Genomic DNA, 24,414 nt, shown 5'->3' with positions numbered 1-24,414 from the left:
GGATGGTTTACCTACTCTTGAACATACTACATATTAAATCTTGGGTTTTTCATGAGCATATCAGCACAAACGCTGAAATAATGACCTTGTGATTTGTTAATCATCATCACGAATGCAACGCGAATTGGAAATGGAATTCGTTTAAGCTCAAAAGGGCATAAAAGTTGGGATCATGGAATCTTCGAAATGAGCACTTCTTCATCTTTGTATTTTTCTTTGAGAACCATCGCTTGAATTACATTCATTATTAGTTATTTTAAATCACCAAACGCGTTCCGTTGGATAGTTTTGGTTGGTTTAGGTTGCGAAGATCATGAACACAGAGCCTACCTTTAGCTATAAATCGTATCGTGTTAAGCCAGGTCGGTCTGAGGACTTTAAAACTTCAGATAGGTAGTTTGTGATTTTGTCTTTGTTTGATACACAGTTGAAAGGCTTGAATTCATACAGGGTACTGACTATTTCATCCTGATTTACCTAGTTTGAATCATCCATAAGTATGTTTGTTCTAAGCCGTCAATATTGCTCGCTCAACCAACCATTTCATTCCAAGGAAGTATAATGAAACTGCTCGATTCGTCGACAGGAACATGGACATTACCGATTGTCAACAATTGCTTGGAGATTTGTTCATAAACACGGAAGTGAAGTGCCAACTCGAGCTGAGATTACAATTAGCTCGAATTAAATATTTTAAATATAATTTCAATATTTGGATATAATTTACAATTAAAATGTTGTATATTGCTACGAAGTTTAGTCATTAAATTCCTAGAAACAAAACAAATAAATCAATTTGTAGTTTTGACCGACTTATCAATTGTTGTAGTGTGAACAACTCCTAAAAACTTATCCCTACGAAATAGATGACTATTTTGTGAAATTTTCCGATTATTAATGTTCTATATGTTATGCGGAGCTGAGACGATCCCAAAGAACCTGATATCATTAAAATAGTTCTCGAGTTATAAATGTTCTAACTAACACCATTTTCGACTTTCTTTTATATATTCATAGATAGATTACAGGAGCTGCGAGGAATTTGCTCATAATGAAGGAAGTTCCAAGTTCGGAATCACCTGTCCATTTACAGAGCCTATACGCCTTCACCTTTGCAATCACCCCGAAAGAATCACAATGCGAACTAACTAGTATCTCCACCATTTTCATATGTGACATTCAAGCATCAATTCCAAAGATAAAGGAAACATGCCCAGACGCGAATCGAAACCAAGACCTTGGATTTGGAAGCCGAGGAAGCTAGTAGAGGAAGTTGCTATATCAGAGTTAATTCTGGGCTTTCTTCGCCATTCCTGAATTCCATATGCCCTTTTACGTTAAGTCTAGCCAGGGTCTAGCCACATACACGTTCCGTTAGCTAATTATAAAAATTCATCAGGAAATGGGGGTGGGTATCTGAGTGGGCGATTAACCATCAATCAATAGAAAACACAAAATTTACTAAGATGACACGAGCCGAAATATCGCCCTTGACATAAAGAAATGCTGAAATTAAGATTTGTGCTGCAAATTTACTCTTGGAGAAAAAAATCGAGATTAAATATATAGTTAATAATCAATATTTTAATAGTGAAATGAAAAAAAGGCAAGTTGATATTACAAAAATTGACATAACAGAATTTTTTCGCGGACGTTTCATTTAAATACCTGTGGTATTTCTCGTCAGCATCAATCCCTATGGGTGGCTCTATGAGTGTTTATTCCGGGATTTCTTCCCCTTTCCTGATTTTCATCGGCCCTTTCACATTGCGTCTTGCCAGGGTCTGGTCACCCACACCTTACGTTAGCTAGTTTTTAATTTCAACAATAAATTGAGGTGGGTATCTGAGTGGGCGATTAACCATCAAACACGAGAAAACACAAATTTACTGATAATAATGATGTTTATTTGATGACAAATTTCATGTTACACAGGTTCATATGTGTTTTATCACCGAGTATCGAAAATCAACTTTCTGCTCGATTTGATCGTTAAACCGAAGCAGGGCATACCAATCCGGCTGATACAGACTTCAGCGGTCCTTTTCCCCTCCTTCAGAGAATGCGGCTGGAACAAGAAGGCATGCGGACGCAGGGAGATAATAAGATGAGCAGCAGAGTGATGGTGGCAAGAATTCACACGATACATTTTTCACCCCAGCTTAAGAGGAGGTGGCGCGGGTGACAGCAGCCTGGACGTCGTTGTGGAACTGTCCGAGCAGGCTGAGGGTCTGCTCCATGGCGCTCTTGGAGAGGTTGGCGAGCTCGTCGTGGACGCTTCCGGCATCATCACCGGCGGCCCTCGCTATCTTACCAGTTTCGGTCATCATGGTCTCGACAGCAGTCTGCACGAGGAAAACAAACAGAGAACCGACGTCATTAAAATTATCACACAAAAGATTGCTGCTATAAATTAACGTTTTTTTGCTTTTAACTGAAATGGTCTCTCAATTTTTTTTTAATTTTCAGAGGCCTTGGAGAGGAACCATGAACCATTTAGTTATTAGATCGACATATTCGGCTTTCACTTGTTGAAAATTCGTGCAGAATGAAGATGAACAACATTTACAAATTTCTGCATATTTTTTCATCGAAACGACGCGTGTCGACGCTGAGGCGTCCTCGTCGTACAAAGGCATAAGGTGTTCGATGATAACACTTTAAAGCCGAAAAGCGTCACATTAATAGAGTATTCTGCGGAAACTAATAAAGGCTGTTCATCTTCATTCAATATTTGTTATAACCATTATTCAAAATAATACGACATTGCATGTATCAATGATACAAACAAAATAAACACCGCATGCAAGTGAAATCTGATCCATTATTATGTATTTCCTTCCTAACAAGAATTTTGAAGTATAAAATGAAAACCAGTTATACGAAACACTCTCGTTATCAGATCTGTATCATTGAAATTTATGTTATAACAGCAGAAAAACAATTGTAACTTTCGCAATTATGACTGTTAGTCTATGTGTGGGTTGCCAAAAATGGCGGCATAATTGTATCTCAATCACGACCGCCACGGGGGAATTGCACTAAATTCTCAACTGACAACTCCATAATTATGCGATGCCATATTCGATGGAAAAGTACATTCGCTCGTAATGAAAGCAAAGAAGAATATGACATCGCATCACAGTTCTAAGTAAGCGTTAAGATACTGGCGCGCATAAATATAAGGAAGTTTAAGGCAGCGTATCACAGTATATCGAGCAAACGCTATTTCCATAGACAGGAGGGATCAAGGAAAGTAGGGAGTGAGGACATATGAGTGGATTGCTTTTGAATTATTATACTCGTTAATTGTAGGAAAACAAATGGAAAGAGAGTGGGGGCCAATCAAAAGAATCTTCAATATACTCTACAAGTACATAATAATGGCAGTTATTAAGGAAAATAAATTTACAGGTACAGAGTGCTAGCTAGATGAGAAATCAATCCCTCAATGAGCTCTTCACTCCGGAGGTTAATAGATATTCAGCGTAAGAGGAAAAATCCTGTATTTTTCAAATCGCAAAAGTGCATTTGTGCCATGCTCCCTTTGTTCAAAACCGATTTATGATTGGTGGGAGCTCTCACTGCCCGCATACATGCTGACGTGCCATATTTTATACAATAGCCATGAAGTACAGATATGGTTGCATGTTGAAGTAAAATATCTCCCAACATCCTGTAGGTTCTTCAAAGGGAGCCATGCATCGTATTATTTATGTACGCTTGTTAAAGACGTTCGCAGATGGTCTGCTTGGCCATTTGATAGGAGGAAAGGCAAAGAAAGGCCTTGGAGAAATAAATGGAAAATATATTGAAGAAGAGCTACGATAATGTACAAAGATTAACAGAAGGTAAAATTAAGACGATAGATACGTAGTTGTACATCGTACTCGTGTAGGTGATGGTGATGCGAGACTTAAACAACAAAACTGAGCTGTTTTCACTGTAGGTGTCATGAATGAACAGAATGTGTAAGCTTCTTTGTATTAAATCAGATGGAACTAAGGATTTTTTAAATTCACTTCTGAAACATCATGGTGTGGTGCTGTAAAAACGATCCTAATAAATCCTATTGCCTGTGTGACTGGTACAAGTCTGTGAACCAGATGGTCCTGCATACCTTGAAGGATTCGTTGAACTTCTCCTGCATTTCAGACGCCTGGGTCATGAGCTCGGGTGCACTCTCCTTCATCTTCTTGAGGGACTCGTTGAGCTGGACGGAGGCCTCCTGGAGGGCGGCGTTCGCCCTTTCGGACAGCTCGGATCCGTGGGTCTCCATCTGCCTCTTCAATTCGTCCAACACGCTCTTAGTACGCTCCTCCAGCTCCTTGGTCTTGTTCTCCATGACGGCCCTCATCTCATCGACGGAGGGGGCGTTCACCCACTTGGCCACCTCGTCGCCCACCTGCGCGAGCTGGGTCCTGGCGTTCTCCATCATCTGCTCGAGGGTGTTACCGCCCTCAGCGGACCTGCGGACGTGGGACGCCGCGCTGGCCTGAGAACACAAGGAGAGTACATTGCGCATATCTCAATGGCATACATCGATGAATTATCTCAAAAAAAGGTTTGACACTTCTAAATAAACGGTAAATATACTGACGCGCCTACATACAAGGAAGATTAAGGTATGACAGAGTATCGAGTAATCACTTGTTCCATTAACAGGAGAGGTCAAGAAAGGAGAGAAAGGACAAGTGAGTGGATTGCTATTGAATATTTATACGGGTTAATTGTAGGAAAACAAATAGATAGCGTAGAGGCCATATAACAGATTCTATAATAGAATCCTAAGTACATTATGATGGCATTTATTAAGGAATACCTATTTACAATAACTGAATTTACAATATCCGAACAAATTACGAAGAAATTACTAGATTTTCTAAGCTATAGAGGCGAAAAAGAGGGGTAAAATATACCTGTGCAATGCAGATTGCCGCGAGGGCAAGAACGACGTACTTGGCTGCCATTTTTGCTTGAGAAGTGATAGTCGAGCTTCCAGGAGACCAACTGAAGACGAAAGGACAACTGGTCTAGATATATTAGCCTTCTCCCCACCATCGTCATCCCTCCCTGATGTATCCCCATTCCATATCGACACATTTCCCCTCCAACCCCCCCTCCCCCCTCATTCCTCTCCCTCATTTAAACCCATAAAGACTTAACCTCTAACGCAACCCAACCCCTCCTCATGAAGCTCTCCTCGCCGCGACCCCCGATTGCAGTTGGTGAATTCTTGATCCTGCTTCACCGATCGAAGGCCTTTCCGCCATGATTTTTCCCAGCATTCATATTGAGCCGTCTCGTATTCGCGCTGTAGAAATTTTCACTTTCCTTTTAATCGCGAAAAATAGATATCGTCATTTAAAAATATACAATCGTGAAATACGAACGCCAGGGATAACAATCTTTCGATATAGACAATAAAAATATTAGGTAACCACCCTTTTCAAAACACAGATGCTCACTCGTGCGATGCTGCCACCCTGATACGCATATGGCGTATGGGGCGAATCTTTTATGTGATACAACATTATAATAATTAGGCTGAATTAATATTCACCAAGTTTCTGAGGAAATACTATAAAGTCATTCAATTTACACTTTATAAAACAGATTACCTATACGTATATAGATAAAGACAACGTACGACTGAACTTATCTCAAAAAAAGACAATGTTACACCTGCGGTTGTAGCAATGATAAAAAAATTTATGCTCGCCTCAATTATTTATCGAGATTTTCGATTCTTCTACCACTTTCAACAGCAATACTACGTCACTCACAATATTGCCCATAAATGAGAGCGATTTTAATCTATAAGTGATTTAAAAGGCAAGATATCTACATCTACATAATATCCTACGAGCCACCTCTAGGGTGTTTGGCAGGGGGTGATCAATAACCAGCATGCAGCATGCAATTGGACTCCCACATGCACACCTCACGGAAATATCTACGGAAAAATAAAAAATAGCATTCTCCACTTCGACTAGGTAATTTCAAGCAACAAAGTTTCTTTATTATCCTCCTGCCTGCGAAATACGAATATGCCTTCCAATCATAACCTAAATGATAGGCATAAATGTCTTTAATAATTGGAGGCAGGATTTCTTTTCCATGAGTCTAAAAAACATTCAAACCACGCTTTGTAGTATACACGTTAATGTATTTTTAGCTATATAGTTGGTATAGAGCTATCCACAGCAGAAAATACGAGAGGAAGTAATAATTTCATTATAAATATTTGAAACCCATAAGAAAATTACCTTCCGGTATCATCCACACGCGTATCTTAAGATGCTTAGTAAGAGTTTCTAGATGTAAAATTGTACGCAGCGTCTTTTTTAGTAGGGTAGTAGAGCAGCGTAAATGGAAGTGAATATGAATAGGAAGGCCAGAGAAAATATTTTTGCTTATCTTGTTACTTATTTATTAGTTTTTATCTGTGCCTGATGGTTACTTTCCCATAAAATCAGGATCAAATATTTGTTTTTATTCCTGCATAATTTTCAAATTCCACAATGCTGCACAAGAACATTTTGATATCATCATTCAGGCTCAGAATCAAAACAGGCTCAAGTATTCAGTAATCCTATTCTCCAAATTATGCGCAGAATCTATGAGGCCACTGTGTTCCCTGTGAGTTGCTTCAGTTCCTAAACCTTTCGCGAAATTTATCAAATTAAATGTATTAAGAGGAAGTTTTATTCCCTGGAATCTGTAGCGTCTAATAAAAAATAAAGCTACTATTTGACTACGCCAGCGTCAATTCAAGAAGCAGATTTATCAAGGGACAAAGAACAAAACTAAAATTCCAGTGAAAAATATAATGAATAAAGCTACTATTTGACTACGCCAGCGTCAATTCAAGAAGCAGATTAATCAAGGGACAAAGAACAAAACTAAAATTCCAGTGAAAAATATAAACGGAGAAAATGATTTTTCTGGAGTTAATGTTTTCTCGTACTATTCGCCAGTTAACCGTCGCATTCATTTGCAGCAGAATGACTATATTTTAAGATTGACTTTTTCGTTAAAATATAAAATCACCTAATTAGCTGCAGTAAAGATAATGTAATACTATGCTTGAGTATAAAGAGTTGAGTGATCTACCTACCTAATTTTCTTAGTGACATTACTTAATTTATTCAATTGAATTCAAGATATCAATTCATCGACGACCGAGACAGTGAAGAGCCTGGTTATAAACGTGTGGATGTGAAATTCTTTTTATATTGCCAGAGCTTGAGATCTGGAGGTGCATGTCTCTAAGGGATATATATTTTGTTGTTTTACATTATTCGTTTATTAAAACGCACATCAACTTCTGAGGCTGGTCATCGGTCCAGACGATGCAGGAAAATCCACAACCCGGATGCGATAATCAGTTCGGTGTTGCGGCAGAGGATAAAAGTGTTTCTTCCTCATGCCGCGAAGTTTTCCATGAGACATTTTATCAGCAACGACGTATTTTTTTATCAAATACATATAACTTCCTCATCGAGGCCACGCAAGAGAACCTCAACCTAGTCTGTATTCAATTTCGTAAATTTAATGCAGAGCTCAGAAAACGGATCCGAAAGCGTTAAATGCCAGTAAATCAGCCCTTGCACAGATAGGATTTGCTACCGTGGTTTGTACACGAAGCTCGAAAATCCTAGTTCTTCTTAACGATAATATATCGCAGAAAAACTTCATTAAATATCCTACATTTGACGTAAAATATTGCACGTTAAATATCATCTACTAATTTATTCTTAATCCTGCAACTTTTGATTGAATCTCAATCAAAGAAAATTACAGAAAGGCCGGATGAATAACATATTTGAAGCGTAATACCTTTGGAAAGGAATTTTATTCCCAAATCAAACTTTACAGCCGATATAACATGTAAAATAAACCTTTATAAAAAATTGGTTTTTTTAATAAAGCCTTCTATACATGTAGCAGCCACGCTTACGGCTATTGGGTTGGGTACGTGGACAAGCCACAGTAAATTATTACCTAACACTTTGGTTACCATTAATTACAACAATCTAGAATATCTGACCGTGGCTGGAAAATTATATTTTTATATAAAAAAAGGCAGGAATCACTGTTCAATATCTTCCCAACTAACGGTTAATAATTATTTTGAATCATCGCTGCACATCTAATCTCTTTAGCTTCGTTGGTAAGATAGGGGCATAGAAAAATAATGCTCCCCAACGCCAGATTAAAAGTGCCGGTAGAGTTAATGTACGGAATTTCCAAAATAAATATAGATGGTTAAATTGCAAGTTATAGAAGGTAAGAATTGAGTTAACATGGCCACAAATACATATTGCAGTGGATATTATGGACCAATCAACACTGAACACCATCTTTATTTCCGTCTCATTATAATTCATATTGCTCTCATATCGCCCTTATTCTCAGCATTAACATTTATACTGTACTTATATCTATGAAGTCCTTAAATAATTTTATCTGAGAAGTGGAAACAAAACTTTGCAAAGGACGGTAGTCTAACACCTAAAGTTTATGCACATCCAATGAATCCAAAAAAACCCTCTTCAAAAGATCGTTTCTGCACATGGGACCTAGTGTATAAAGAGAATTTGAAGGGTAATATAATATGTTTGAAGGGTAATAAAATAATTGTGTTAAAAATAAATGCCTCAACTTTGCCAATAAATCAGACAATTGGTTTCCATTCATTTAATATTATTTCATGAAGTTTCCTCTTGTGGGAGTGGAGTGGAGTTATGGAGTTAGGCTCTTTTACCATTTATATTAGGTTTCATATGTCCCCCGTAGTAAGAAAAATTGTTATTGCATTTTATGAAACAACCTTTTCTTAGCAACGGTTACCCATCCGAGGTGAATTGTGATAATATTATCATCGCATAGTCGCCCTTTTCTTTATACATATGTTATTAACTGTCTACAATCATAAGCCGATTTTATAAAGATTTTAATATTTTTAAGCAAAGCTTTAAGGGCTGGCAGCACGGTGATACAGCTGGTAGCACCACCCGTTACCCTTTCCGCCCAAGGATTACGAGGTTATACATACATACCCGTAGCATACGAAAGACTACAATAAATCCACAATTCTGTAAGCAATATCGCGAGAGGAAAAATAATGGCGTGATTTAAAGCTACAATATTGACATTTCATAGACAAAACTATTGTTTTCGATGAAAACCAAGGAGTGGATTAACCCGTAAAAATTCCACCATCAAATAAAACGGCTGACAAGAAAAAAAGTTTCATTCAAAAGGTCATAATAGAGCTTCATTTTTTAAATATTAACAGGTTTTTGATTCAACTTAGGTAAGATGGAATTCAGTATATGAATTCCTGTGGTCATATTACAGGCACTGCGATGCACCAGTTTGATGGAGTCTTATAAGACATCCATGGAGGTGGGTTTTACAGCAAACTATCTCCCAATCGAGTGGCACCAAGGTTTGACTGAAGGGGAACAATTCTACTTGGCTTCCACGTGGATGAAATGATAGCGCATATGGTTGGATAAAAGAAAGTAAAGGTCAGCCCAAACAATGTGAGCAGATACAGCTCACCCAAAACTATACGAGAGAAGAGCTCAACTCGCAGTAAAAATTAAAGTGCATTTCACCCAAACTGTAGGGGAGGGTAGAGCACACCAAAAATAAATCTAAAGGAGTGAAAATTTTACCCGCTAGAGGTAGAGAGGGTCCACCTATTCACATCGGATCAAACCAGGGACCAATTGATGGGCACTTCAACACTTTACAACAGTCTACCCACCAGGGCACCACCTCGTCCTAAACTTTCTCCACTTCTCATTACTTATATTGTGAATAGCAAAAAAATATAAGCAAGATTAGCTAAACTAATGTCATGGATTATCATAAAAGCCCTGCTCGATATAAAATTTCATTTTATGAATAATTACAGGAGCTGCTGAAATTGCTAGATATTTCTTCATACATCTACATCTACTTAATACCCTGCGAGCCACCTCTAGGGTGTTTGGCAGGGGGTGATCAATCACCAGCATGCAGCATGCATTTGGACTCCCACATGCACACCACACCGTCCAAAAAACGTCCCGTATAATAACAAACTATACTACTATATGCTGTTAGAAATAGAATATAGAATAGAAATTCAGAAACATGCATTAAGTTTTACATAGGTTAGTGGCCTACACCACAAGTCATGCAATTTATTTACGAGTTTTATTGCTGCCGTTATAATCTCTTATTGATCGTGGAAAAAATGACATTCGGAATCTGTCTGTTCTGCAATCTATTCATAATGAACGAAGTTCCTTAGTTCGGAATCACATGTCCATTTACAGACCCTATGACCCTTTTTCTTTTCGATCACCACGAAATAATCACAGGACGAACTACATACCAGGATCTCTATCATTAAAATATGAGATATTCAAGCATTGAATCCTAAGATAGAGGAAACCCCGCCCAAACGTGACTCGAACCCATGACCTTGGATTTGGAAGTCGGGGACTATAGCACGCCAACACTGAGGCCGGCGATCAGTTCGAAATCGTTGATCGAGCATGAATTAACGCCGCTAGTGCTGCGGGCCGACATATCGGCCTTTACTTCTCTACCGAAATATGCCACGAGCCCAAATATCGCCTTTGACATAGAGAGCTGTTCAAAATAAATATTGTGCCGCAAATTTAACCTTGGATAATTAACCAAATTGCATTATTGTTATAGCAATCTACCGACTAAGGTAGGCAACCATGGAGTACTAAGGAGTTATCTGGGAGCCGACCCTTTCCTTTCAGCACTGCCTTCTTCAATTCACTGTAAGACCTACTCCCTTTCAAATCTATCTAATAGTCCTAATCTCATCCTTCCTCTCCATCGTTTACCATACATTCTACCCTCTAAAACAGTTTTCAACATCTCATCGTTAAGTACTCCCTCCATCCACACTTTCTGTAATGAATATTTAGTTAGTAATCATTATTGTGAGAGTGAAATATAAAAATACATGTTGATTTTCCAAAAATTGACGTAAACGAATTTTTTCTAGTAGGTGATTTGTTTAATTTAAATACCGGTGACATTTCTCCTCAGAATCAATTCCCATGGGTGGCTCTATGAGTTGTTTACTCCGGGCTTTCTTCCCCTTTCCTGATTTTCATAGGCCCATTCATGATGCGTCCAGACAGCGTCTAGCCACCCAAACCTTACGTTAGCTAGTTATTGATTTCAACAATAAATGGAGGTGGGTATTTGAGTGGGCGATAAACCATCAATCAATAGAAAACACAAATTTACTGATAATAATGATGTTTATTTGATGACAAATTTCACGTTACACAGGTTCATATGTGTTTTATCACCGAGTATCGAAAATCGACTTTCTGCTCGATTTGATCGTAAAACCGAAGCAGGGCATGCCAATCCGGCTGATACAGACTTCAGCGTTCCTTTACCCCCCCTTCAGAGAATGCGGCTGGAACAGGAAGGCATGCGGACGCAGGGAGATAATGAGATGAGCAGCAGAGTGATGGTGGCAAGAATTCACACGATACATTTTTCACCCCAGCTTAAGAGGAGGTGGCGCGGGTGACAGCAGCCTGGACGTCGTTGTGGAACTGTCCGAGCAGGCTGAGGGTCTGCTCCATGGCGCTCTTGGAGAGGTTGGCGAGCTCGTCGTGGACGCTTCCGGCATCATCACCGGCGGCCCTCGCAATCTTACCAGTTTCGGTCATCATGGTCTCGACAGCAGTCTGCACGAGGAAAAGAAACATAGAACCGACGTCATTAAAATTATCACATAAAATAATGCTGCTATAAATTAACGTTTTATTGCTTTTGACTGAAATAGTCTCTCAATTTTTTTCCCAGAGGCCTTGGAGAGGAGCAATGAACCATTTAGTTATTAGATCGACATATTCGGCTTCCACTTGTAGAAAATTCGTGCAGAATGAAGATGAACAACATTTACAAATTTCTGCATATTTTTTTCATTGACACGACGCGTCTCCACGATGAGGCGTACTCGTCGTGCGAAGGCATAAGGTGTTCGAGGATAACACTTTAAGGCCGAAAATCGTCGCAATAATAAAGCATTCTGCGGAAACTTATAAAGGCTGTTCAACTTCATTCAACATTTTTTGTAACCATTTTTCAAAATAATACGGCATTACATGTATCAATGATGCAAACTAAATAAACAGCGCATGCAAGTGAAATATCATCCATTATTATGTATTTCTTTCCTAACAATAATTTTGAAGTAGAAAATGAAAACCAGTTATACGATACACTCTCGTTATCAGATCTGTATCATTGAAATTTTAGCTATAACAGCAGAAAAACAATTGTAACTATTGCAATTATGACTGTTAGTCTATGTGTGGGTTGCCAAAAATGGCGGCATAAATGTATCTCAATTACGGCCGCCACGGAGGAATCGCACTAAATTCTCGACTGACAACTCCATAAATATGTGATGCCATATTCGGTGGAAAAGTACATTCATTCGAAATAAAAGCAAAGAAGAGTACGACATTGCTTCACACTTCTAAATAAACGGTTAAGATACTGGCGCGAATATATATATATATATATGGAAGTAAAAGGCATCGTATCACATTATATCAAGCAAGTTCTTTTTCCATAGACAGGAGGGATCAAGGAAAGTAGGGAGTGAGGACATATGAGTGGATTGCTTATGAATTATTAAACGCGCTAATTGTAGGAAAACAAATGGAAAGAGAGTGGGGGCCAATCAAAACAATCTTCAATATACTCTACAAGTACATCACGATGGAAATTATTAAGGAATACCTATTTACAGTTAGAGAGTGCTATATAGATGAGAAATCAATCCCAAAATTAGCGCTTCACTCCAAAGGTTAACAGGGATATGAGCAAATTGATCCTGTTTTAAGCCGCAGGCGTGTGAATTGGTCATATTCAGCATAAGAAGAAAATGCTGTATTTTTGAAATCGTAGAAGAGTATTTGTGCTATTTTCTCTTTGTTCAGAACCGATTCATGCTGGGTGGGAACTCTCAATGCCCGCATACATGCCGATATGCTATATTTTCTTTTACAAATACCATGAAGTACAGATATGGTTGTATGTTGTTGTAAAATATCTCGCAACACCCTATAGGTTCTTCAAATGGAGCCATTCTTTGTATTACTTATGTACGATAGTTAAAGACGTTCGCAGATGGTCTTCTTGGCCATTTGATAGGAAGAAAGGCAAAGAAAGGCCTGGGGAAACATAAATGGAAAATATATTGAATAAATATTGGAAAATATAAATTCACTTTTACAACATCAAGGTGTGGTGCTGTAAAAGTTTTCTTAATAAATCCCTGTATGACGGGTACAAATGTGTGAACGAGATGGTCCCACATACCTTGAAGGATTCGTTGAACTTCTCCTGCATTTCAGAAGCCTGGGTCATGAGCTCGGGTGCACTCTCCTTCATCTTCTTGAGGGACTCGTTGAGCTGGACGGAGGCCTCCTGGAGGGCGGCGTTCGCCCTTTCGGACAGCTCGGATCCGTGGGTCTCCATCTGCCTCTTCAATTCGTCCAACACGCTCTTGGTGCGTTCCTCCAGCTCCTTGGTCTTGTTCTCCATGACGGCCCTCATCTCGTCGACGGAGGGGGCGTTCACCCACTTGGCCACCTCGTTGCCCACCTGCGCGAGCTGGGTCCTGGCGTTCTCCATCATCTGCTCGAGGGTGTTACCGCCCTCAGCGGACCTGCGGACGTGGGACGCCGCGCTGGCCTGAGAACACAAGGAGAGTACATTGCAGCTAATATCTCAATGGCGTACATCGATGAATGATCTCAAAAAAAGGTTTGACACTTCTAAATAAACGGTGAAGACACTGACGCGCCTAAATACAAGGAAGATGACAGAGTATCGAGTAAGCACTTGTTCCGTAAACATGAGGGGTCAAGAAAGGAGAGATAGGACAAGTGAGTGGTTTGCTATTGATTAATTGAACGGGTTAATTGTAGAAAAAAAAGAGAATGACAGTAGAGGAAAACCAAATAATCTTTAATATACTCTTTAAGTACATTATGATGTCAATTATTATGGAATACATATTTACAGCTAGAGAGTGCACGTTAGATTAAACCTATATCCCTTATCCCTATATTGCAGTGAACGCTTTGATCCAAAGGTTATTTGGAATAGGTGACGATTGATCATGATCTGAACTCCAGACGTTTGAATTGGTCATATTCCACATAAGTGGACAAATCCTGTTTTTTTTTCAAATCTCAGAAGAGTATTTGTGCTCCATTCTTAAGGAGAAAGAATACTTTTTAACTGAAATGAGAATGTAAAATCTTAGTCTTATATTTTTCGTGGAATAAGGAAGTATTACTTTTCCTTTTTGGCTGCGAAAGCTAAGACAATTGCCGTCCAAGGCTAAGCGGGCGAGGCATTGTGAGGGCCAGCGTAGTAAAGCGAACCTTCCGTGGTATTGATACAAATTTTAATCATTGTTGCTATGCAGCAAAATATTTTTATTATTGCTGCTGTTTCTTGTTTTATGTATATTTTTATCATTCGGTGGAGGAAGACGTGAAATGGGAGCTGGAAAATTTTTAAAATACGTGAAAATTTGCGAAAAAATGGCAAAATTGATAATTCTTAATGCGTTTTCACACAATTTACGGAGACTTATTCCCCCCGAATCTACCTCCTTACCATATTTGCACCCCTCAAAACCCTTAGAAAAATTTTAAATGCTAAAGTAATCGTTTTAATTCCTCCAAATGACTGAAAAGTGATAAAAAATGGAGGGGGAGCTCCCCCGAGAATGGTGGGTGATGAAAAAAAACGGAGTTCATATTCGGATTTAGGAGGTCATTTTACAGTAGAAGCAGCAGGAATGGTGTCAGGGCCGATAATCATGCCGTCCAGTGTTATTTTGTTAGTATTGTGATAACGTTGTAAGTAATATATGTTATGCGTTACCAATAGCCAATACTTTCCAAAGCCAATACTTTCAATTCACCGCCTTGCTGGCTAAGGCAACCAACGGAAATTAACAATTCCCTCATTTAAAATACACTCTCCCTGCGTGGCACAGCCGCTATTCTTTGTTGCCCCTAGGTATCTATATACCTCTTCATAACCAAGAAAAGTCTTCCTCGACATATTTCAATTGATACAGCGGGATGCCTCGACGATACTTAATACCACAGAGTTGTGCTCCTACTACGCCTATGCTATTATCAGAACCCTAACCTCGCTGCGTCGGCCATATTGTCAGCGCCTGCAGCGCCGCCATCGGAGATTTGAGTCTCGAATATTCCGTTGTCGCAGTACCGATTTCTGCTTGGTGGGTTTGGATTTATAAACAGTGAGGGATAATATCAAAAAAGGTTAAGGAAAAAACAAAATTATACTCTAATTATTAATGTTGAGCATGCATTTAGATAGTAGGATGTTATGGTAGGATTTAGATTAGGTAGGTAGCTTAGATAGGTAGAAGTTACAGTGGGAATTAGGGAGTAGGATTCCTTCAGGTTGCATGAAGTAATTAATACCAGGGCTAAGACTAAAATTTAACTTGAAATTATGTTCCAATAATGAATCATGAATTTCGAGGGTGAAAACTTCTTCGTTGAGGGTAAAAAACGACTTCGTTATTTTCAAGAAGTAAAAATGATGACTTACGTGTCGATTTAAGTTAACATTAACTTCAAAAATAATTCGTTTGTCGCTTTTTATATTTAAAAGTTAATTTTGAATCTTAATCTTATTCTTAATATTTATTCAATTCTCAACATTAATTGGACATAAATAATTGATACTTTCAGTAATCGCAAGCTTTATCTCGAGTCTCTACCGCGCTGAATGTTGCTTCGGCCACGTCAGCTTCAAGAGATTTCGCCATGTGCCTTCACGGTGTAAAGAAAAAGCAAAAAAAAAATGTGGCGGGAACCCTTCAAATGGAGAACACTCTAAATTTAAACGATTCTAGTCTCAAGAAGTGAACTCTTTCCCTTTAAATGAAGAAAACAGTTGATGGCCTACGACTTTATTTGAGGCCCACCTTAGCTCCCGATTAACAGGATCTTTTACTTAAATTGTGACGTCAACTTCTGTTGAAGAAAGGTGATTTGCGAAAAATTATTGACAAGCAATTATTACAAAAGTCGGTATATGGATATCCGTCGTCAACATTTATAGAAATCAGTAGTCATCAAAAGACACTTCTAATCAAATTTTGTAACGGAAATCTTCTTATTCGTAACACCAGGAATTTGCCGAATTTCCGAACAAATTATGAAGAAAATACTAGCTTTTATAATTTATAGTTGAGTTCGTCAAATACCGATTGTCCCTACCACATGTTCTCCCCCTGTGTATTCTACATAACGATAGCTAAAATTCTTTGTTACTGAGGCTGAAAATGTTCATCTTACAATGAGGATAGGCCATTCGTCAACCTCGTTAATCTAAGCAAACGCAGTCTTAACTCATCCCGCCGAGTTATCTCACACAGTCGATAAAGTGACCTTGGGATCTTGAAGAGGGCACCGTTCAAATTACGGCCTCCAGACGGAAAAGCCACCCCAACGCTCACTGCTTTCCACCATCACCCGGAAGAATAAAATTCGCTATTATCCACTGCTGAGATTTTCAGCGAGAACAGGCGTAAAAAACAATTAGATGGCTATGGAACATAGAGAATCTACACTTACTGTCTGTAAAAAAAAGCAAGATACTCGAGTTTGAGGAGCTCTAGCGTCTAAATGAAGCAATCGATTTCAATGCAATAAAAAGCAAACGAAAGAGAATTTAGTTCTTCGTTATATCATGTACCTTAAAAATTCTTTGGCTAAGTAGTATTTCCTGTACTTAATTTTTTCTCAAAAAAGTACCCGTTTTTTGCGCGTAAAATCAAGGTGCCCAACTTTCAGCGCTTGGCATTCCCGTAGTTTTCGTTCCTATAACTTGCTATTTTGACATAAGGAAGCCACATCTATTACTAGCAGTTTGCTGAAAACAAATCGTTTATACTACAAAAATTAACGGAGTTGTTGTAAACAACGCAAACCTCTGCTAACTTCGAAACCAGTGAGTCAATTGAAAATTGATTGGTACTGTTGTCTTCCGTAGAATGTTAGTAATGTAAAGTAAAGTAAGAGCTTAGATTAGCTAAAAAAAACCTTAAGTGTATTTAACGGGATAGCGACGAATTGGAAAAGAAATACTTCTGCTAACGCTGTTGCATATCCCTTTAGAGCCTAATATATTCGTTTCTTTACGAAAGGTCTGACGAAACCTAGAAAATTCACAGGGGTAGAGAAATTTCCATTTTTGCGGGGGAGTTTTAACAAAATTTAGGGAATACAACATTTCACAGCTTCACTAGTTTTTAAACAGAAGGATAATTGGCGTACTGGACCATATTTATACTTTAGAAAGAGATCTTCAATACCTAAGAGATCAGAAGAATTGCATCCCGCTTGCAATTCGCTAAGTTACAATAATTTACGTTCATATTAAAAAGAATCGAATTCAATCTCAGCCCCCATTGAATTTTAAATAGACAAGAAATTGTAGATAGAAAGATAATGCCTAGTGAAATTTTCACTATTCAGGCATGGAATTTAAGCAGGAATTTATAGATGGTTTGGTAAATTGACGCGTATTTCTTAGATCACTAAAATTATAAAATTTCCACATCTGCCCTCCGGCATTTACTATGACTACTGAATGCGGGAAATAAAAAAAATAGCAATATACTGAGATGTATGGATGGAGATTGTTAAGGAGCTAAGGCGTGATGTTAAAATCAAAGATGGGAAATATTGTATATTGGCTATTTGAGAAGTGGAAGCTGCGAAGATAGAGGCGATAAAGAGGGAGAATAAATACCTGTGAAATGCAGATTGCCGCGAGGGCAAGAACGACGTACTTGGCTGCCATTTTTGCTTGAGAAGTGATAGTCGAGCTTCCAGGAGACCAACTGAAGACGAAAGGACAACGCGTCTAGATATATTAGTCTTCACCCCACCATCGTCATCCCTCCCTGATCCATCCCCATTCCATTTCTCGATCGCAATCGACACATTTCCCCTCCAACCCTCCCTCTCCCCTCATTCCTCTCCCTCGCTTAAAACCCGTAAAGACTTACACACTAACGTAACCCATCCCCTCCATACGATGCCCTCCTCGCCGCGACCCCCTTTTGTAGGGGGCGAAGTCTTGATCCTGCTACTCCCATCGAATGCCTTTCCGCCATGGTTTTTCCCCGCAATCATATTTAGTCGTCGCGTTTTCGCGCCCTTGAAAATTTACACTTTCCAATTAATCGCGAAAAATAGATGTCGTCATTTAAAAATCTAAAATCGTAAAATACGTACCCCAGGTGTAATAATCTTTCAATTTAGGCAAAAAAGTTATAGGAAACCACCCTTTTCAAAGGAAAAAGACACACTCGTGCCATGCTGCCACCCTGATACTCATATGGCTCTTTTATTTGGTCCAACATGATAAATAATTTGGTTGAATTAATCTCAAGCAAGTTTCTCATGAAATACTATAAAATTGTTCAAGTTACACTATAAAACAGATTACCTATAAGATTACAGATACATAATACGTACTATTGAACTTCACAAAAATATGATGCAGTTCCACCTGCGGTTGTAGCAATTATGTAAGACTTTTTATGCTAGCACTCAATTTTTTTCCCTGTATAATTTTAAATTTTCCACAATGCTGCACATGAACACATTGCTTTCATAATTCAGGCTCAGTATCAAAACAGGCTCAAGTCTTCAGTAATCCTTTTCTCCAGACTATGCGCTGAAACTACCAGGCCACTGTGTTCACTATGAGATGCTTTAGTTCCCAATCCTTTGGCGAAAGTTATCAAAAATCTCCATTTATTTTTTTTAATTCATAAAGAGGAAGTTTTATTCCCTGGATTCTGTAGCGTCTAAGAAAAATAAAGCTACTATTTGAATACGCGAGCGTCAATTCAAGCAGCAGGTTTATCCAAGGACAAAGAACAAAACTGCACTGCCAGTGAAAAACATAAACGGAGAAAGTGATTTTCATCCCATTATTCGTCAGTCAACCGTTGCATTCATTTGCAGAAGATTGACTATATCTAGCTTTCTCGTTAAAAAATAAAATCACACAATTGGCTGCAGTAAAGATAATGTAATGCTATGCTTAAGTGTAAAGAGTTGAGTTCTCTTCCTACCTAATTTTCTCAGTGATATTACTTCATTCATTCTATTGAATTCAAGATATCACTTTATCGACGGCCAAAACTATTAAGAGCCTGGTTATAAATGTGTGGATGTGAAATTTTTTTTATTGCCGTAGCTTGAAATCTGGAGGTGTATGTCTCTAAAAGAAGTTTTATTTTGTTGTTTTATATTATTCGTTCATTAAAACGCATATCGAATTCTGAGGCTGGTCATCGGTCCAGACGATGCAAGCACATCCACAACCCGGATGCGATAATCAGTTTGTTGTTGCGGCATAAGATCAAAGTGTTTCTTTCTCATGCCGCGAAGTTTTCCATGAGACATTTCAGCAACAACGTACTTTTTTATCACGGATATAAAACTTCCTCTTCGAGGACGCCCAAGAGAACCTCAATTGAGTCTGTATTTCATTTTGTAAATTTAATGCAGAGCTCAGAAAACGGATCCGAAAGCATTAAATGCCAGTAAACCAGCCCTTGCACAGATAGGATTTATTGCAGTGGTTAGTACACGAAGCTCAAAAATCCTACAGTTCTTCTTAGCGATACTGCATCGCAGAAAAACTTCATAAAATCTCCTACATTTGACGTAAAATATTCCACGTTACATCTATTTTACTAATTTATTCTTTATCCTACAGCCTATGATTTAATCTCAATCTAAGAAAATTACAGAAAGGCCTGATGAAGCTCATATTTGAAGCGTAAATACCTTTGAAAAGGAATTTTATTCCCAAATCAAACTGTACAGCCGACATAACATGTAAAATATCTCTAAAGCCTCTCTCCTTAGCCCTCAATCTACGTTAAGGAGGATAAAAATGTTCAAAAACATGCTGCGGGTGTTATTACCGGAGCTTGAGATCCGGAGTTGTATCTCTCTAAAGGAAGTTATGTATTGTTGTTTTACATTTTTCTTTCATTAAAACTCACATCAACCTCTGAATTATATTACAGTTTTTTAATACAGCCTTCAAATATATGTTGCAGGCAACCTTACGTCCATTGGGTTGGGTACGAAGAACAGCCACAGTAAATTCTTAGCTAACATTTTGATTACCATTAATTATACAACAATCTAGAATATGTGTCCGGGGCTCGAAAATTATATTTTTATCTGAAACAAGTCAGAATAACTCTTCAATATCTTTACAAATAATGGTTAATAATTATTTTGAACCATCGCTGCACATGTTATCTCTTTAGCTTGATTGGTAAGCCAGGCGCATAGAAAATTATTGCTCCCCAATGCCCGACTAAAAGTGTCGGTAGAGTTACTGTACGGAATATTCCAAAATAAATATAGATGGTAAATTAGTAGGTTATAGAAGGTAACAATTGAATAAAAATGGCCACAAAAATATATTGTAGTGGAAATTATGGACCAATCAGCAGTGAACATCAACTTTATCTCCGTCTCCTTATAATTCATATTTCTCTCATATACCCCTTATTCACAACATCAACAATTATTCTGTACTTATATCCATGAAGTCCTTAAATAATTTTATCTGAGAAGTGGAAACAAAACTTTGAAAGGGACGGTAATCTAACGTATAATTTTTATGTGCATCCAATGAATAAAAAACCCTCATTAAAAGATCTTTCCTGTACATGGGAGAGAGTGAATAAAGAGAATTAGAAGGTCAATAATTACGTTCAAAATAAATTCCTCAATTTGGCCAATAACTCTGGCAATTGTAGACCATTCATTAATTATTGTTGCATGAAGCTTCCTTTTGTATTATCTCATTCCCGCTTTTCTCTTTTTTAAATTGTGTTGTAAAAGTATTTAAAGTTATAATCTATTAGATTTCTCATAGAAAAATAAATAGCTATAATTTCTAGGAAGGCAGCCTCACCACTACAGATTTTTCTTAAAGGCAAACTAAAGCTTGCCAAATTTTTTGTTTATAACTCTGCAATTGTTTTTCTGAATATTTATTTGGGAAGTAATATAAACTAATTATTAATATGTTTTCAATACTGCTAATATAGACTATTTGGGGAGCTGATACATGAACTCAACAGTGCTTTTAAACGGACACGATATTATTAATATCCAAATATCACATTAAAATACCATTCCACAGGGTGCACTCAAAATGCAATCATAGTTGCGATTATTATCGTGCACAACCGTTTTCTTTCGAATGTTTCCTCAAATATTCCGTAGATACGTTCATTATTACTAGTTTGAACCACATAAGAAGTTCCACGCAAGTTTTTTAAAGTCTGATTTATTGCTTCGCCATGGGATTAACATGAACATTTTCCTAGTGCAGGTGTTTCCTCCTTGTTAGTGGCTAACCCTACGACACGTTTTCCAGGAATCATTTCCCTACGTAAGCACCTCGTAAAGAATCCAGTGTTCTTGCTGTCTTATCCCTTTCAGACAAATGGCATATTCCCAGCATATCTGGTAAATAAAAAGTAGAAACTACAGTAAAACGGCTCAGATGGTGCCTTCAGTCTACTTGCGAAATATCGACCAATTTTTTAAAACCGTTCGTCGTCACCTTCTTTCGAGGCTTTCCAGTCATATCCCACGTCATTATTTTTCATGAACTCCATTGTTGTTCGTTATCAATGCTTGGATAGTAAGAAATGACGACTGTGGTCATTCACGTCAGTAAAAAGGTTAGTTGGTCAGTAGAAGAAGCATTACTCATTGACTGAAGGATGGTGGAGAGAAACTAGTCCTGAAATTAGCCAACTGTCCGTACCAAAAGTATTTTGAACGCTTATAAAAACCATACCCTTGAAGCGTTCACATCCGTGGTGACCTGATCCTACTTGGGTATTTCAACCTCCCGATCACATGGAATTCCCAGACCAGCGGCATCAGTGCCGACAACAATGGCACGTTTCTTATAGATCATTTCTTAGACGGCATGGGCCTTTTCCAGTGTAACCCTTTCCCCACCAGAAATTTGGAAAGCTTGGATCTCATCCTTTCCTCATTCAGTGTAAACTCTCCCACCACATGCAGGAATATTTTCAACTCCGACCACTCCTCGCTTGAGTTCTCATTGCCCATGTCCCTCCCCCACCGCACTTCTGCCCAAACTTCGCCACCAGCGCGGTCTGTGAAATCTTGGAAGAAGGCCGACTGGGAAGCCATCAACTACACCCTCTCCCTCCTGCCCCGGGGTCTCCTGGAGAGCGGGTCCCTGGATGACGCTATAGAAGTGTTTTATGACTTTGTGCTCGGTGTCACCAATTAATTCGTACCCTCCCGAAGGATATCGAAGAAAAAACCCATGTGGCTCATAGCTGAAACCTCCCGAGTTCTTCAAAACAAAAGAGCTGCTTAGAAGCTTTGGAAGTCTTTTCCCAATCCCCACACATATGCCTCATTTTCTTCCCTTCGTAGAGTGTCGCGGAATCTCTTACGCCGCGATTACAGCAATAGCATCAAAACAATTACAGATGACATGGCTTCTAACCCTAAACGCTTCTGGTCATTATTTAACTCGAAACGGAAATCAGCCCGAATACCATCCATCGTTAAATCAGACCAAGGGTCTTTCTCGGGGGCGGAGCGACCTTCGACTTTTAACAAATACTTTTCCTCAAACTTCACCCCTCCCACTCCGCAATTCGAACTTCCAACTCTTTATCCGGTTTGCTCTCACTCACTCATGGTCTTTGTTACGCCCGAGGAGACTCTATGCCTCCTTAAATCTTTGCCTCCCAACAAAGCCACTGGAGCCGACGGCCTCGGCTCACTCTTTCTGCACCGAACAGCTGATACTCTCCACATCCCCCTCTGTAAATTATTTAACCGATTCTTTTCAGAGGGATCATTTCCTTCAACCTGGAAGACAGCACTTGTTACTCCCATTTTAAAATCCGGCAAAAAAGATGATGTAAGTAACTATCGTCCTGTATCTATCCTCCCTATTCTTTCTATTTTATTCGAACGTGTTATTCATGACCGACTTCCGTCATTTAATATAGCTTACATCACACCCCAGCAGCATGGCTTCCTTCCTGCTAGCTCCACTGTTACGAACCTATCTATTATACATCAGCATATCACCGCTGCTTTCGAAGCCTCTTCTCAACTAGGCGTTTGCTACATTGACTTTGCTAAAGCCCTCGACTCCGTCAATCACACCCTATCCACAAACTGTCTCATCGCTACAATATCCACGGCTCTTTCCTATCTATACTATCGAATTTCCTAACCGACCGCACTCAGCGAGTGGTTCTTGACGGAGCGTCTTCTCCAAGCATCCCTATCCTTTCAGGCGTCCCCCAAGGCAGCGTTCTCGGACCTCTTCTCTTTTCCCTCTTCATTGACGATATTACGAGCTGTGCAGTTTCCAACGCATGCGGAATTCTTCTCTTTGCAGAAGACTGCAAAATATTCAAGAGTTGAGACCACTTCTGACTCTCAGTCTTTGCAGTCTTCCCTTCATTCCTTCGAGGCTTGGTGCCTTCAGTGGCAACTCAAAATTAATACAAGCATATCAAAATGCATACCTTTCTCCTTAAAACGCACCCTCACTCCTCATCAACACACTATTTTTAGTGACATTGTTCCGATAGATTCCTCCATCAATGACCTGGGTGTTACTTTCGACCCCAAACTAACTTTTCTTCCGCACCTCAACAAAATGAAATCCAAGGCCATGTCAGTCGTGGGAGTTCTTTATCGACTCAATCTGTTACCGATCCAATCTCTTACACTTCTGTTACCGATCCAATCGCCATGAGAGCTATTTTCACCGGTAGAGTTCTCCCAATCCTCGAGTACTGCTCCGTTATTTACTCCACTGCCAGTCCCTCCAACCTCAAAATTCTTGAACGCCCAGTTAATTTCTTTATTTCAGTAGTCCGACACCGTGCTCCTCACCTCCGTAATTCTTCTCGCTCTGAAGTAATATCTGCCCTATCATTGGTCCCACTATCCTCCCGTAGGAATTTCCATGATATTTCCTTCATTTACAATGCCTTAAATGGCAAGTTCCGATTCTCAGATATGCTGCCTTTCTTTTCATTCCACATTCCTACCCGCTCCTTCCGTAATAACCACCTCCTACACCAACCTAAAGTCCGTCTTTCTCTCTCACAGAGATAACTTTTTTTACAGACTCCCTACCTCCTTCAATACCATTTCGAGTACTCACCATTCCCTGGATCTTTCAATGCCCATCAGATTATTCGTG

General features: G+C 38.9%; 2 protein-coding genes and 1 long non-coding RNA gene across 3 annotated transcripts; 1 reads left to right on the top strand and 2 right to left on the bottom strand.

Annotated features, from left to right (window-relative positions):
* Positions 1–1,885: 1,885 nt before the first annotated feature.
* Positions 1,886–5,025, bottom strand: LOC124156202 (CAP-Gly domain-containing linker protein 1-like). The gene is made up of 3 exons (XM_046530591.1): positions 4,920–5,025; positions 4,121–4,495; positions 1,886–2,345 (listed from the first exon to the last, which is right to left on the bottom strand). Exons 1-3 carry the CDS (start codon positions 4,968–4,970, stop codon positions 2,163–2,165), a joined length of 609 nt encoding a protein of 202 aa, XP_046386547.1. The 5' UTR covers positions 4,971–5,025; the 3' UTR covers positions 1,886–2,162.
* LOC124156205 lies at positions 4,523–14,483 on the top strand. The gene is made up of 3 exons (XR_006864284.1): positions 4,523–4,625; positions 12,017–12,018; positions 13,898–14,483. It is a non-coding gene; the product is annotated as an uncharacterized LOC124156205 (long non-coding RNA).
* On the bottom strand, positions 11,291–18,000 carry LOC124156201 (CAP-Gly domain-containing linker protein 1-like). The gene is made up of 3 exons (XM_046530590.1): positions 17,893–18,000; positions 13,396–13,770; positions 11,291–11,750 (listed from the first exon to the last, which is right to left on the bottom strand). Exons 1-3 carry the CDS (start codon positions 17,941–17,943, stop codon positions 11,568–11,570), a joined length of 609 nt encoding a protein of 202 aa, XP_046386546.1. The 5' UTR covers positions 17,944–18,000; the 3' UTR covers positions 11,291–11,567.
* Between the last annotated feature and the right edge of the window lie 6,414 nt (positions 18,001–24,414).

This window comes from Ischnura elegans, chromosome 3, assembly GCF_921293095.1.
Source record: "Ischnura elegans chromosome 3, ioIscEleg1.1, whole genome shotgun sequence".
NCBI classification, from domain to species: domain Eukaryota; kingdom Metazoa; phylum Arthropoda; class Insecta; order Odonata; family Coenagrionidae; genus Ischnura; species Ischnura elegans.
This window is presented reverse-complemented; position numbering and strand designations above follow the sequence as displayed.

Excerpts from the sequence above, each read along its gene's own strand:
- LOC124156202 (XM_046530591.1), bottom strand. The coding sequence starts at position 4,970 with ATGGCAGCCAAGTACGTCGTTCTTGCCCTCGCGGCAATCTGCATTGCA. Across the intron at positions 4,496-4,919 it reads CGGCAATCTGCATTGCACAG|GCCAGCGCGGCGTCCCACGT; the intron begins GTATATTTTACC and ends TTGTGTTCTCAG. Across the intron at positions 2,346-4,120 it reads AGTTCAACGAATCCTTCAAG|ACTGCTGTCGAGACCATGAT; the intron begins GTATGCAGGACC and ends TTCCTCGTGCAG.
- LOC124156201 (XM_046530590.1), bottom strand. The coding sequence starts at position 17,943 with ATGGCAGCCAAGTACGTCGTTCTTGCCCTCGCGGCAATCTGCATTTCA. Across the intron at positions 13,771-17,892 it reads CGGCAATCTGCATTTCACAG|GCCAGCGCGGCGTCCCACGT; the intron begins GTATTTATTCTC and ends TTGTGTTCTCAG. Across the intron at positions 11,751-13,395 it reads AGTTCAACGAATCCTTCAAG|ACTGCTGTCGAGACCATGAT; the intron begins GTATGTGGGACC and ends TTCCTCGTGCAG.